The sequence below is a fragment of the Anticarsia gemmatalis genome, chromosome 1 (genome assembly GCF_050436995.1).
Source record: "Anticarsia gemmatalis isolate Benzon Research Colony breed Stoneville strain chromosome 1, ilAntGemm2 primary, whole genome shotgun sequence".
Lineage (NCBI taxonomy): Eukaryota > Metazoa > Arthropoda > Insecta > Lepidoptera > Erebidae > Anticarsia > Anticarsia gemmatalis.
This window is the reverse complement of record NC_134745.1, coordinates 2,547,647-2,562,542: the sequence shown is the minus strand read 5'-3', so window position 1 is coordinate 2,562,542 and position 14,896 is coordinate 2,547,647. Positions and strand designations below refer to the sequence as shown.

General features: G+C 37.2%; 1 protein-coding gene across 1 annotated transcript; it reads right to left on the bottom strand.

Moving 5' to 3' along the window:
* Positions 1-566: 566 nt before the first annotated feature.
* On the bottom strand, positions 567-13,916 carry LOC142987688 (acyl-coenzyme A oxidase 1-like). The gene is made up of 13 exons (XM_076136632.1): positions 13,750-13,916; positions 9,900-10,062; positions 9,346-9,514; positions 9,033-9,156; positions 8,521-8,765; positions 8,012-8,172; positions 7,557-7,719; positions 3,154-3,344; positions 2,784-2,933; positions 2,148-2,253; positions 1,730-1,882; positions 1,295-1,411; positions 567-961 (listed from the first exon to the last, which is right to left on the bottom strand). Exons 1-13 carry the CDS (start codon positions 13,865-13,867, stop codon positions 818-820), a joined length of 2,004 nt encoding a protein of 667 aa, XP_075992747.1. The 5' UTR covers positions 13,868-13,916; the 3' UTR covers positions 567-817.
* Between the last annotated feature and the right edge of the window lie 980 nt (positions 13,917-14,896).

The window sequence follows — 14,896 nt, the reverse complement described above, 5'->3', positions numbered from 1 at the left end:
TATTGACAAATCTTTATTAATATTTATTTATGCACTTTAAAATCAATAATATATATAATTTTTTTTTTTTTTTTTTTTAAAAAGACAACTCCCGCACTAAGAATTGCTCTTGTGTCGCGGGGACTTTTACAAACATACAAACAACGGACACAAAGCACAACCAGACCCGAAACAATTATTTGTGGATCGCACAAATAATTGTCCCGTGTGGGAATCGAACCCACGACCTCCCGTTGCAGTGGTATCGGCGTGGCGACCTAAACCACTGCGCCACGGAGTTCTTTCTTTCGTTCTTAAACTTAAGCTACGAATGTGCAGTGTTTTTGACCTACTGACTACGTAACACCAAATTACCTGTTATTAAAACCACAGTTACGCAACTTAACTATCATACTAACGTATGGTCACGATACACTTATCTTACATACTTATAACTCAGAACTTAAATATTTCGTTCGCGTTCGCGAGCTCTTATAATACAGGTAGATGTTAAAGTAACCATTTGCAATAGATGTATGCAGGCCAATGAACATGAGATGTAAAAACAATTAATAAAAATAACTGAGTACAAAAATAAATATTTATTTGTCCATATTTGTATAAATAATATCACTTAATATTAACTTGAGCAAACATCCATCACAGCTTTAATAATTAGTCATAAAATAATCCTTCATTAGTTCACTCGCAAAATAACATCTAGGTAAAAATATATGTATGTGGTTAACATTTTCATCCATTTTTTTAACATCAAAATTGTCTTTGGACCTTCCATAGAAAAAATCCGTACCTTATATTTTATCTTATAGCTAAAATATCACAGCTTGGCCTGCATGAATGGTTTAAGATACTTGTGGAAGCTCTGGTTGACAGGCTCCGCGTTGAGAGGACTCTTGAGCGCCTCCGCCATCAGGCGCTCGTACACGCGACCGTCGTATGCGCCTAACGTTGATTGTAGAAACTGCACAACGCAAATAAATATCGCTTTACAATTATCGCAAAAACAAGCGAAGATGACGGAAGTCTTTCAAAAGTTGAAAACGAAGATAACCTGACTTTAAAACACACCTAACTTTTCTCGATTCGGCAGATGAATCTTAGCGAGCAGTGAAACAGCAATAGAATAACTTTGTTTATCAATCCACGGACACAAAGTACAACGGTACAGCCAGCACAAAAACAGCTTTTTTGTGCCCTATAAACACAACCCTTTTTTTTAATAAGACTCGAACTTACGAACCCTGCGATCTCTGTCACACATACGTCATCTTGTAATAAATTTTGTTTCACTCACCACATCATCGATGTCAAAAGAGTCCACTAGTCCCACGGCATTTGGTCGAATATTACTGAGAGACCTCTCGAACCAGCTCCATAAATACTCGACGTCCGATTTTGATATTGAGGTATGCTAAAACACGAACAAATTAATAAACCTCTGTTTCAAATAAGAGATCATCACTCTGTGTGGTAACGATGATACGTGGCTAAAGTTTCTATAGCAGAAAATCCAGTCAAAATGTATTACTCATATCAAAAGAACTTATGGCTTTGGTTACCACTTCGTCATTCGGTATTAAAACCAGTCAATTTTCCAGCTTCCAAAGAGAAGCTTGATGTTACATTACAAAAAAAATGCAACGTAAATCCTCTCCGTCTTTAACTGCTCTCCAACTGAGTTCACTAGCCTAGAACGCCTTATCTCTACTGTTAAGAAAAATATTCTTACCTCAAGCAGATCTCCAAGTTTCTCCAAAGCCCAATACACTGAATATAACTCGACTAGTTGTTGCATCACTTTGGCGAGAGGTGGTGACATCGTGCGACTTGCTTTTAGCACACCTTCATGGAAAGTTGACAGGACTATCGCTCGACAATGCGCCTGGGAATAAGGAGAAACAGAACTTACAATAATATATTGTTAGCGACGTAAGGCGTTAATTTACATATGGCTAAGTCATTATTATTCTCCAGAAATCAGAAATCTCTTTCTAAGAGACCTTTTTTGTGCATATTTAGTGGATATCCACTGGCCAAGGGGCACATGCAAGATTTCCAAACCCGTGTGATCTACAATCCCCCAGAGAAACATTGGATTTTCACTTAGACAGCATAACATAAGTGTCGACTGAAGATCTTTGACTTACTTCTCCCGACGACACAAGCTGTATCGACGTAGTGTTCCACGCGTCTTCTTGAGACATACCAGACATTACTTTGTTCGTCATTATATCCACACACGAAGATATTTTCCTGTAACATTAACATATATAAGTACGTGTCTCTACGTAAGAAACTGCAAGTCTTTCAGACACCACTGTTACGTTATTACTTGTACTTATTATTTATTCGTTGCTGTTGAGAAACACTTAATTCTAGTTCAGAGAAACATCTGGAGAAATATTGCTTTGAATTTTTTTTTTTTTTTTTTTTTTTAATAACCCATATCTGTCCCACTGCAGGGCAAGGGTCTCCTCCCAAACGAGAGGGAGGGGTTAGGCCTTGAGTCCACCACGCTGGCCAAGTGCGGGTTGGGGACTTTGCATGCCCTCAATAAATGTATTAAACAAATTTTAGGCATGCAAGGTTTCCTCACGATGTTTTCCTTCACCGTTAGAGCAAGTGATAATTATTTCTAATACACACATAACTTCGAAAAGTCATTGGTGTGTTGCCTCGGATTCGAACCTGCGACCACTTGCGTGGGAGGTGCCAACTTAAACCACTCGGCTATCACTGCGTTTTTGAAAATGCATAAAGAAAAATGGTAAATGGGATCTTACTTCATAGAAACTATTTGGAATCCACGAATGATGCCTTCAACAGTGTTCTCCCATTTGTAGATAAATCCTGGCGCGGAGACCGTCTTCAAGTAAGATATCGTAGGAGTTATGTTTACCGTGTCAATTTGTCGCCAAATTTTTACTAAGAACCTGCAAACAGAATACGTCGTAAAGACTTTTAAGCATTGCTCTTTCATAACGACCAGCCATAACTTTCTCGTAAAATTTTCATTGCCTAAAGTTATACAGTAATTGGTCCGCTGAATGCAGCCAGCACGCAACTACGGCCAGTTTATTCTTCGTCGACACGTCAAGCAAGCGAAAATACTACATATTACTAGAAAATTTAAAACCACAAAAAACTTCGTACCTGGCTGTCTGCAGCAACAACACAGTATTATCTCCCTCATAAGTACAAGAGGCGGAGGTGAGCGCGTATGTCAGCGGCAGGTTGGAGGAGTGCATGTAGCCGTGGCCGCCGCAAGCTAAGCGGCAGCGCTCCGTGAACCGTGCTGAGTCTGATGTGCTGATCGCTTTCAGACAACAGGCTAGTGCGTGCAGCTGGGGAAAAAGAAGGCGATGAAATACTAGCGATCATTTGACGCAGGATTTTGATTTGAACGAGTTTGAGGTGTTGAAGTAGGGAATTTTATGATGATTCTTTTTCAAACAATTTTAAGAGATTATAAAAATAATAATAATATATATAATAATAATATATTAATATATTATATTATTATATTAATTTCACAAAAACGTACAACTTTTAACAAATCAAAAACAATTGGGCAAACTTTAAACACAAAGCAATTGGAACACTGATACCCATGGTAAGATCTAACTTGTGTTATGGGTATCAGGTCACAGCAAGTAAATTAGTTACAGTAATGATGTTAAACAATATTATATTTTGCTGTAGCCAATACATTATAATTCATTCATATATTATGTACCTCTATAAAACTAATCATGCAATGTTAAGAGTGTGACTGTGTGTGGGTGTGTGGTGTGTGCATAATATATATGCAAGTGTGTGTTTGTGTGTGTGTGTTTGTGTTCGTGCTTGTGTATAAATGTTTGTGTATGAGTGTGTCAACATGTGGTATGTTTGTAATTGTTACCGTTATTACAGAATACTTATTTTAAGTAGATCTTCAGTTTCCTCGTAATTTTTGTGCATGAGCCAATCAGATACTTTTTTCTTGCACTCCGATCTGAGGAGTGTATAAATGTTACAGTATCTATTAACGGTATTATACAAATGGATACTAAGCACACCATAATGTCTAGCTGCTAGTGAAGTTTTAAATTTTTTGTTCTGACATATCTTATATGAGCGACGTGCGTTAGTAAAGTTTGGGTTGTAGACCAGTGTGGCATGTTTTTTGATGACTGTTTCCAGCACGAACAGTCGCCTAACTGACAGCAATTTACAATCATCATACAACTGTGAGGTAGAGTACCTAAAATGCTTGAAGGTCATTACTTTTAGAACAGCCCTCTGTGCACGTTCCAAAGGCAAGAGGTGAGTCTTAGCTGCTCCACCCCAAACAACAATACAATAAGTTATAATCGATTGGGCTAATGAGAAATAGACTGTCTTCAATGTTTCAATGTCAGCAGAGTGACGGAGCTTTTTAAAAATGTAAATAATTTTGCGAACTCGGGATGTAAGGTTGGTTAAGTGACATTTCCAGTTTAGTAGGTGATCTATATAGACACCTAGGTATTTTACTTGGTTAGTTCTATTTAAAGTCATACAGTTACATGGGGTTATAGTATTTAAAACGCAGACGTGTGCTTTGATGTGGTAAGTATTCATTGGGGGCTGGGTTAATTTCGAATTAGAGAATGTTAGGTAAGTAGTTTTGTCAATATTTAATGTTAAAAGATTCTTATTTAGCCATTTCATTACACAACTGAGAGACAGTTCAGCACAGTTGTACACATCACGCCAGTTTCTGCCACGGATGAGCAAGGCAGTATCATCTGCGTATGTGATTATACTACAATTAGGAAGGGCAAGTTTACACAGTGAATTTATGTAGAGCAAGAAGAGCGTAGGGCCAAGCACTGAGCCCTGTGGTACACCAAAATCTAGAGCCGCACAGTCACTAATATTAGAATCGATCTTAACGCACTGGGTTCTTTCAGAGAGGTAGTCGGAAAAAATTCGTAAGGCATATCCTCGTATTCCATATCTTTCCATTTTCGATAAGAGGTGTGAAGTAGAGACAGTATCAAAGGCTTTTTTTATATCTAGGAAAATACCTAAACACTTTAGACCACCATCGAAGTTGTCAACTACTTGATCAACTAGTGAAGCTACTGCGTCTTGCGTTGACTTTCCATTCCTAAAGCCAAACTGGTTCGGGGCAAGAATATTGTTTTGGTTTATAAAATTAATTAGACGGGTGTTTAGTAGCTTTTCCAGGATTTTCGACAATGAAGACAAAATAGATATGGGCCTATAATTACTGAGACTATCTCTACTTCCACTCTTATGAATGGGATGAACAATGGCTCTTTTAAATGACCTGGGAAATATACCGTTAGACATGGCTATATTGCAGATATGTGTAATAACAGGCACCAACGTAGCTGAGCACTGTTGCAGTAATTTGGTTGGTATCCCATCCCATCCGACAGCACTATTTGCCCGTAAACCCCTTACTATCAGGTCGACTTCCGCCTCATCAGTTGGTAAAAGCACAAAGCTGTTTGCGGGAGTAGATTCATCTGTAAGCAGAACATCAGTGGATGGCCTAGGGCCAATTTTGAGTGCTAAATCTCTCCCGATACTAGAAAAATATTCATTTACTTTGTTCACAGATGCCATCGCACTGGCTTCAACTCCAAGTAGTTCTTTTGCGGAGCTTTTTGCAGAATTAGAATTAGTAATAGTTTTAATCACGTTCCAAGTTGCTTTAGGGTTGTTATGGGCTTTCAAAAATTCACATTTCTCATGGGTGTGTTTTAATCTCTTGAGTAATTTATTGCAAAAGTTGCGGTAGCGGAGGTAGGTTAATTTGAGGCATAGATTTTCAGGATCATTTTTCGACCGTCGAAACATAGAGTCTCGATTGCGAATACATCGCAACAGTCCGCTAGTTATCCATGGCTTAAAAATTCTACGATTAGAAGGAATAGGCCTTATTATAGAATGTGAATCAAGAGTTTCTTTTATAATGGACACGAATCTATCTGCCGCTAGGTTGGGATCCAAGGTTGTCTTTACCGAAGTGAAGTCAGTATTCGAGATTACCTCATAGACACCAGTAAAATCAGTTTTTACATAAGTGTTGCGGCTTCTGTGTTGTTTTGTATTCAGTGTGAGTTTAATAAGAACTGGGGCGTGATCCGTTATACTAGCATCAACTATTAAAGTTGTGCTTTCTAATTGTGATTTGAGTAAAGTGTGGTCTAGACAATTTTTATCTCGAGTGGGGAGGTTATGCGTTGGTAGAAGACCATGCGAAGCAGTTAAATTGAGATATTCAGTAGCATGTTGGTTAAGGTTTGTAGGTATGATATTTATGTTGATATCTCCTATAAGAAGAATATTCTTATAACTAGATACGGATGTGAGAGTGTCGTTTAGTCCATTAAGGAAATTATCAATATTATGAAAGCTGGGAGACCGATACAAAGCAACTATGACAAGGTTCGCTGATTCTACTTTGCAAATTAAGCAATTTGAGCTATGGACGTCTGGTTCGGTGATTTTGTGTACAAGAGATGTGGCGACATAGAGAATCAGTCCAGAATTTTGATTAAGGTTGTTATGAGTGTTATATGTTACATATCCATCAATGGTTGGAACGTTTGATACCTTACTGAGCCAGCATTCCGATAAAACTATTATTTGTGGGCGTATTAAAAGCGTATCGAGAAAGACTAATAGTTGGTCAAAGTTTTGATTGACGCTGCGTATGTTTATATGTAATATTTTAATAGAACTGTCGTTACTGCCTATGCGTTCCGCACATTGTCCTACTTTACACACATAGGATTGCGTTGTGCCTAAAATATCTAACTCATTTGATAAGGAATCTATATCAACCATTGTGACAATATAAAGATGCGATGCGAATGAGCCAAACTACTGATCCTTTTAACAATTATTGTATTTGTTGTCCTTAAATAAACGAATTTGTATAATGTGCTGGTGTTTTGTTTGTATATTTTTGTGTATTGTGCGAGTTTATGTAGTAATACTTGTACGTGTGTCAGTTGAGCGATATCTGAGTAGTGTAAGTCAAACGAGTTTGTGTAACATGTATACATATTATATGGTGTGTTGTATGTTATAATTAATCTGCAGTAATAGCGGTGTATTAAGGTAATGTGATTAGTGGGTGTATAAAAAATAAGTAAACTAACTAATTTAAAGGTAAGTATAAAAATGTAGTTATTAGAGAGATACAAAGAAACTTGATAAGCATTAATAATGCTGTGGTTTGAGTAATCTCTTAAGGCATGACGATGTCTTGATAGAGATAGCTTATTATTATCCTAAGTATTGTAGGAAAATTATAAATCTGGGATATTATGTTCTCTAACTCTGGAACTGCTACAAGTACCGAGATCTGCTAGACTACTGTACCACGTTTGAACAACCAATTTTCTTGCATAATCCCCGTGCCTTAGAAAATCAGTTGCCTATATCATGCTATTAATAAGTTTCTTTACGATAATAGTAGTCCGACTAATCGGGATAGATCATTACTATCTACAATAAATCTGATTACGGTAACCAGTAGATGTGCTCACCTCTCCCAATCGTTCAAAGTTGCCTTGATGCAGCTGTTGGTTGATGACATGGAAGGTGTCCCACAGCATAAGAGAGTTGAACTTCATGGCGTAACATCCTGCTATTGCTGTGAAGATCTTCTCCTGCTGCGTCACGTAGTCTATTATCTGACACTCTGGCTGCCTGTGATGATAGAAACGTTATTTATTTACCAGTATTATACTCAATCCGTTTTTATATTTCTATCTCACTTTTGATCAGTTGGACAGAAATGTTTAGGACTGAGATTCAGTTTTATAACCAAAATGTTGCACATCGCAGTTCAGTAACATGGCTAAATTATTATTGTATCAATTTTTACGTATCACCGAATTTAGCGAACTTCAGTGACTAACGGAAAGACGACCCGAGTATTCAACCCAAGACCTTTATATGAATACCACAAAACATATTAAGAAGAATGGTTTTTACCTACCCTGCTTTTAGCTGCGATTGTTTCCTGACAGCAGAATATCGAGTGGCTACAATGGTGGCCTTTGCTAAGTATGTGACAGATTCAAACACGATCACCACTCTCACGAACACCATGGCGCCGTAGATCAACTTGTTGTTCTTTGATTTGATGTATGTACCATCCTAGAATGAAATGTAAAATATAATCATTTATAATTCAGTCAAAGTTGCAATTAATCTCCATTAACTGCAACTTTGACCAGTGTAGAGCCAGTGACAAGATTATTTCCAAATTTTAACCGTTTCCGAATTTTAGTTCAAGCAACCATAATCCAACAAGTAAAGGCCAGTTGCAGTTATTGTAAGTTAAAATCGTTAAAATATCTATCGGCTATCGTTAAGCTTTCATGTGAGTATGTAAATTTCATTTCAATTTTAATGACTCTAAAAATAGTTCTGAGTAGAATTCAATTGATAACCAGATCTATGAGTATTACTCAATGTAAAAGAAACTATGCACAACGGACGTACCTCTAAAACTTTCGCATGTTTCATCATCATGTGTTTCCTGGGTATCCTCACGTTTTCGAACCCAATGAACCCATTGTTGACAGAGTTCAGGCCCATCTTGGGTCCTACTTCTCCGACCTTGATTCCTGGGAGAGGCATGTGAGTTTCCTCATCACGGACTTGAACAATGAAGGGGTGGATCCCGTGGCATTCTCCTTTCGTATACAATTGCGCTATGACGATGCAGTAGTTGGCTGTTTGACCCACTACAAACAAGTAACAGGCAGATTATTAACCAGATCGTATTCATGTGAAACCACTAATCAATTTTATTTAGGCCTTTCGTTGAGTGGGACCAAGCAGCGTTAACAACCTTGCTGCTTTCTAGTTCAGTAAGATTTTATTTCAGCGATTTTAAAAATTCCTCCGACATAAAAGAGGTGTTAAAATCCAAAAAAATAACGAGTTGTTTTCTTTTCTATTACACTAGTTTTAAACTACATAATGGGGCGAAAAATGAAATTACGACTTACGTCCACCCGGCCACCATTTGTACGAGGAGAGCGTGGGACTGTGGAGAACAAACTCTTGCGTATCAGGATCATACGTCGCTGTGGTCTCCAACCCTCGAATGAATGTACCGTGACCGAGCTCCGTCTGAAAATGCAGCATATAATTAATCACCATTTTAGACTGTTTTCTTATTCTTGGATCGGATATTTTGTACTTAGCTTTTTAGTTACCGCATTCTAAATTTTGTTCACGTGTCTAGTTTGTTTGCATATTTTGTATAAACACAGAAAGTGGCTTTAAAACGAAATGTAAAGAGCTATTCGTAGTTATCACCTGTGCATAACTGCCAATGATTTGACAGTAAAGTGCTCGCTTGAGCCACTTCTCCTTCTGTTCGTCATCAGCCTGGCTCATGAACACCGGTATGAACATGATGTAGTGCACGCCGAATGGTGATCCATCCTGAGATATTGACGTACCGAGCACACTGCCCAGGAGATTCCTGGAGATGAAAACCAATATTATACGATAAAGCTCGCACATGGGTTTCTTTGAAATAACAATTATCACTTACTCTAACCGTGGAGGAAACGATATTTAAAAAAAATCTACATGTCCGAGAGATCTTTAACATAGTTCACAGTGATTTAGGAATGCCTGCAGAAATTAATAAAGCTCTCATCTGTACCGCATTCTGGGGTAAAAGGCCCGTGTTCACGAGACAAAAGGTTTATTTTCATGTATATTTCATCTTATGACACCTGAACCCACGAAACCGTGCGTAAAAGTTTTTGCGAGGCGACCGTTTTAACCACTACGTCATATCTTACGGTAATTATAACTTGACTGTTTAAAATTAAGCGTAGCGGAACTAATTTCAAACTTACTTATAGTCAGCGAGGTCTGCCAGATCTCTGTTATCTATTTTTCTTAACAAAGTGAACAGTGCTACTGCCTTCTTCACAGACGATTCATACTTTTCCTTATGACTGAGAAACTCGTCAGGAATGCTGCCAAGCAACTCATCTTTATTGGATATTATTGCTTGTTCTGTAAAGAGATAAATAGACATGAAAAATTCTGATGCTAGTGATGTACTAGGTCGGGGAAAAAGTCTTTTCGCATTATAGTATGTATGGACTTGTAATAAAATCTCTTTGGCTTCAAGAATCACAAATGAGTACACGGTTAATTAGGATTATTTCAGTGAGCTCGTGGGGAACCCAAATATCATGCTTTTTAGTCTAGAGAAAAGATTTTATTACAAGTTCATACATACTATAATGCGAAAAGACTTTTTCCCCGACCTAATATGTTATCTTCGTCGACATGTTTGTTCCTTCTTAATTAAATACACAGAGCATAACATAACATGATTCTATATCAAAATCTTGTCAACCAATTAACTGACTGCCTCTGTAGCGCGGTCGGTAGTGTATGCGACTGCCGCGAAAGAGGTCTCGGGTTCGAACCCTGGGTCGGAGAGCACGTAAAGCCTTAGGTCTTGCGCCTGACCTCTCTCTGGTCGTCTCGGTTTAGCACTCCCACCGGGCTATGAGAGTAAAAGGAGTAGAGAGTGTACCTGTGTATTGTGCACACACTTGGCCATTATAAACAAAGTCCTCCACAGTTGACTGGTTTCAATGAAACTGGCCGCCGTTAATCAGAAAGGACGACATCAACCCATTAAACTACACTTGAAAAAGGAAATCTTAAGTTGGGAGTATGTTTATGGCGCTAATGCAGTAGTTGGGAATCAAACCCGCGACCTTTCGATTACAATCCCGGTGTCTTAATTAAGTGTTAAGTAATAACTCGTGTTCAAATGGCAGCTGGTGTCTAAAAAGGCGCATTTAGGTCTTGTTGTCATCAGTAAGTTGTTGTCAACTAAACTGTTTAGGAAACAATTTGACTCACTAATAGTAATAACGTACCTAGTTAATCAATTGACCTTACTTAAATCAAGTGAAATATTTTCGGTAAATACCTATGCATTAGCATGACATATTATAATATTTATTATGCAGCGACCGTACAGAAACTACCAGTATATACAAGTTACCCTATATTCGTAATACAGGCACCTGCTTTTTTCACTCCCTTTTCAAAGATTATAACTAAGTACCTAGCAGGTTTCGTAAAATCAATAATGATTTTTACATCTAGGCATAGCACGTTTGTCCTGAAACTAAAATCTTATAAGAACAATTTCTATAGGTATTTCAGCTCACCACGACCTATTTCATTCAAATTAACCACACATAATGACAGACTGAGATCAATTACTTTCCGACGTCAAACAAGATGTTACAAATTGCAGACAAATTAAAAACTACTGCGGCTTCTTTAATATTCCTTACGAGACGTTAAGATCTAGTATAAAAGGCCGAGAATTCTGGGTTTAGACATCAAATATCTTTGGTTCTTTCAACAGTAATCAAGTACTAATTATATTCTTCAAGATGAGTAAGATAAGCATTTTGATTCTCGTCATAGCTTGCCTCTGTATGTTTGCCGAAGCCCAGCTGACTTTCACGTCCAGTTGGGGCGGCAAAAGAGCAGCGGTGACAGCTACCATGTCGTGCAAAAACGACGAAACAATCGCAGCCATCTACAAGCTAATTCAGAACGAAGCGGAAAGACTCATCATCTGTCAAAAACCTTGAAGATGAGGTTTAAAGGAAGATTTTTTATGAAAAACCACCGCAGTGCCATAACGGATTTATAGTTTAAATGTGTAGTGTAATGGATCCACGCTGTGCTGTATTGTTTATTGTGATTCATATGTTGTTGAATAAATGTGTGGGTCGATAAACTGTGCAATTGTTTTAATTTTTCCACACAGGTCCTCACAAGTTCGAATCGAGTCCTCACAAGTCTCGGGTTCGAATCCTGTGTCGGGTCAAAAAGTCTGTACTCTCATGAGAGTAAGGGAATAAATAGTGCACCTGTGTATTGTGCACACACTTGGACGCTATAAATCATTTCCTGCACCGTTGGCCAATTTCAATGAGACTGACCGTTGTAGCGGGATACACAGAAACCTATAAATAAATTACTATTTTAGCGCAGTGGTTTAGGTAGCCACGCCGATTCCATTGCGTCGGGAGGTCGTGGGTTTGATTCCCACACGGAACAATTATTTGTGTGATCCACAAATAATTGTTTCGGGTCTGGTTGTGCTTTGTGTCCGTTTGTTTGTATGTTTGTAAAAGTCCCCGCGACACAAGAGCAATTCTTAGTGCGGGAGTTGTCTTTAAAAAAAAAAATGCAAATTCTATTTGAAGTTGCAAATGGCCACAAAGATGTCGATAGCTACAACCGGGTCACCTGCCCTACTCTGGTTGTTTTCCGTAATTGCAAGAGCATGATAAACTAGACTTCTATCTAAACACTCTCATTCTGAGACCATTCCCACTTTCCCAGTAACAGATACTTGTAAAAAAATATTTATTAATGTTTTTTGATCCTTAATGATTTATATATTGTAGAGCGCTTGTTCTCGAGCATAACGCATTGTCCAGTTATCATCGCACCCTTTTCGTCCAGCTAAATGGGAATGGGGTGACACAGTGTCAAACCATTAAATTCTTATGCATATAAACAAAGTCAAATCAAATAATTCAATCGTAACCCGACCATTGAACGTCTGAAATGTAACGTACCGATTAACCTCTCTTAAACCTTAAACCTAACGTCAGTAAATGCTAAATCATTATGAAATTCAAGTAACTAGATACCTACTGGTAACTATTAAAATCTAAATAAAGTTTTTTTAACGATTGTAATTAATCTTTGACACAAAAAAAATGAAAAGCATATCAAAACCTATATAGGTACTATAAAATAAAAGTTTGGATTATGAAAATCTTTGACACTACTTTTAAATTTAAGTAAATCTTTATACCTAAGTAGGTACTTTCCGAAAGAATATAATATTAAAATATTGTCGTTAAGCTTCTTGTATGGTTTATTTTTTTGTTATATTCTCACGAAGAACAATAACTCCGAAATGCGACACCTCACATCATTAAGAAGTACCTATACAGGTATTTAAAATAAATATTTCTTTGGACCTTTTATCCGCATTAATATAATAACAATGGAAACCAGTAAAAATAAATTTAATACAATTTATTTATCTTTAGTGTGACTCCTGTCATGTGGAATTTAAGAATTATTAACACGACACCTAGAGTCATGAGAGATCGAGAAACTCAGAAATTTAGAATCATGGTTTCGAACCTGAGACCGCCAGAACTGCAGTAGATCATTCCTTCTATTTTCTTACACTGTCGCGTCGTTTGAACTACAACTGACTCAACTGAGACAGCTGTTTTTTTTTTGTGCAAATAACAATTAAGAAAACTACATTCGTGGATAACTTACAGAAGCCAAAAATAAAATAATTGTAATGCCATTTGAAGTATGTAGGTGCGGTCATTAGTTTGCCCTTGATATATTTTATCAATTAAAATTGACAACTTACTAATTAACATATTTTAAATAGATTTTTTACCAGCGAATCTAAGTTAAAAAAGTAACGTATGAAAGACAAAATAGGGACACTTTATTTACAACTTAGAACCATTCATCTTTTAGTTTTTGATGAAGATAATAAAAAAAAGTTCTACAAAGTTCGTACACAAAAAAAACATCGCATAAAAAAATTCATGATAGGTATACAACAACTTTAGCCCGGATTAGGTCAGGCTCTTTGATTTAAAGTTCATTTACCTTGACGTTTTCGTTTCAACGTATTCTCTTTCCCGCCATCCAGAAAATGCGTTAATTCTTCCACATTAAAAGTGCACTTGGACCTTTCCTTTAATAGGTCTTCATTTATTCCGCTCATGGTTTATTCCGTTTATTATCACTGCACGCGTATAGCCACAGAGCGTATATTTACGTGACTGGCCAAACCAGTGTTGTATATATAGTGGGGGGGACTTTGACACGAGTCGAAGTTGAAATATCATTAGCGTTTCAAAGATTCCGCGATCCTCGCGACAACAAAAACAAGGCATTATCAATAGACACTTAAGCAATTACTTACTTAGGTTCTTGTGCTTTGATACAATAAACTTAGAAAAATGAGATTAAAACGAATAAATAATTTATTTAACCCGGATCCGAAGAGTATACATATTATGCTATACCCGGATCTCATTAAAATTTGAAGCAGGTATATGTACACGTAATGTGGTAGTCTGCTGCGGACTTTTCACGCAATATGCCAGTACATTTGCTTAGGGGTTTAATCCTAAACCTTTTAAATCGATGTTAATAGGTACCTACCTACAACAATATCCGTAAACTGTAAATAGGTTCATACCCTAGGTAGTTCTGCTTTTCTTTATCACAATAAAGGTCATTATGTTAACGTTTCATCTACTAGGTACTTCTTGTCAATCATTTACAGTCAGATCTATAAGTATTAAAGTAAGCGCTACCGGCTAAATGGAGTTCCAGCTCGCGGCGCCTACAGACATCTACAGGTTCGATACTTATTAGTGAAATGTTAGTAATCCATGAATCGTTTCACCTTATTTTTGCAATACGTCGTTATCTTCTGATAGGGATTAGAAGAATACATACATCCACAATACGAGTACATGATCTAATATTCTGGTCTCTCTTTATTTGGTTTTCCGATTTTTTGTACTTAGGTAGCGTACTGTCTGCTCGCGAAGTTAGTTATACATCTAATCAGGTAAGTATTATAATAAATTATTATAATACAGACACACTACGAACTTAGTTACATTATATAATCTGTATCTTCTACAGTGTAGACGCTCTCAACGAGGCGAAAATTTGTAAGTGAAACGCCAGTCTATCTCAAAATATAGAAATTACCTAGTACGAGCTACGCCTTCCAACG

Bases quoted from the DNA above. Each gene is read 5' to 3' on its own strand.
- LOC142987688 (XM_076136632.1), bottom strand. From the start codon at position 13,867: ATGAGCGGAATAAATGAAGACCTATTAAAGGAAAGGTCCAAGTGCACT. The intron at 3,345-7,556 runs GTGAGCACATCT...CTTTTTCCCCAG, and splicing joins ACTTTGAACGATTGGGAGAG to CTGCACGCACTAGCCTGTTG. The intron at 1,883-2,147 runs GTAAGTCAAAGA...CCTTATTCCCAG, and splicing joins AGCTTGTGTCGTCGGGAGAA to GCGCATTGTCGAGCGATAGT.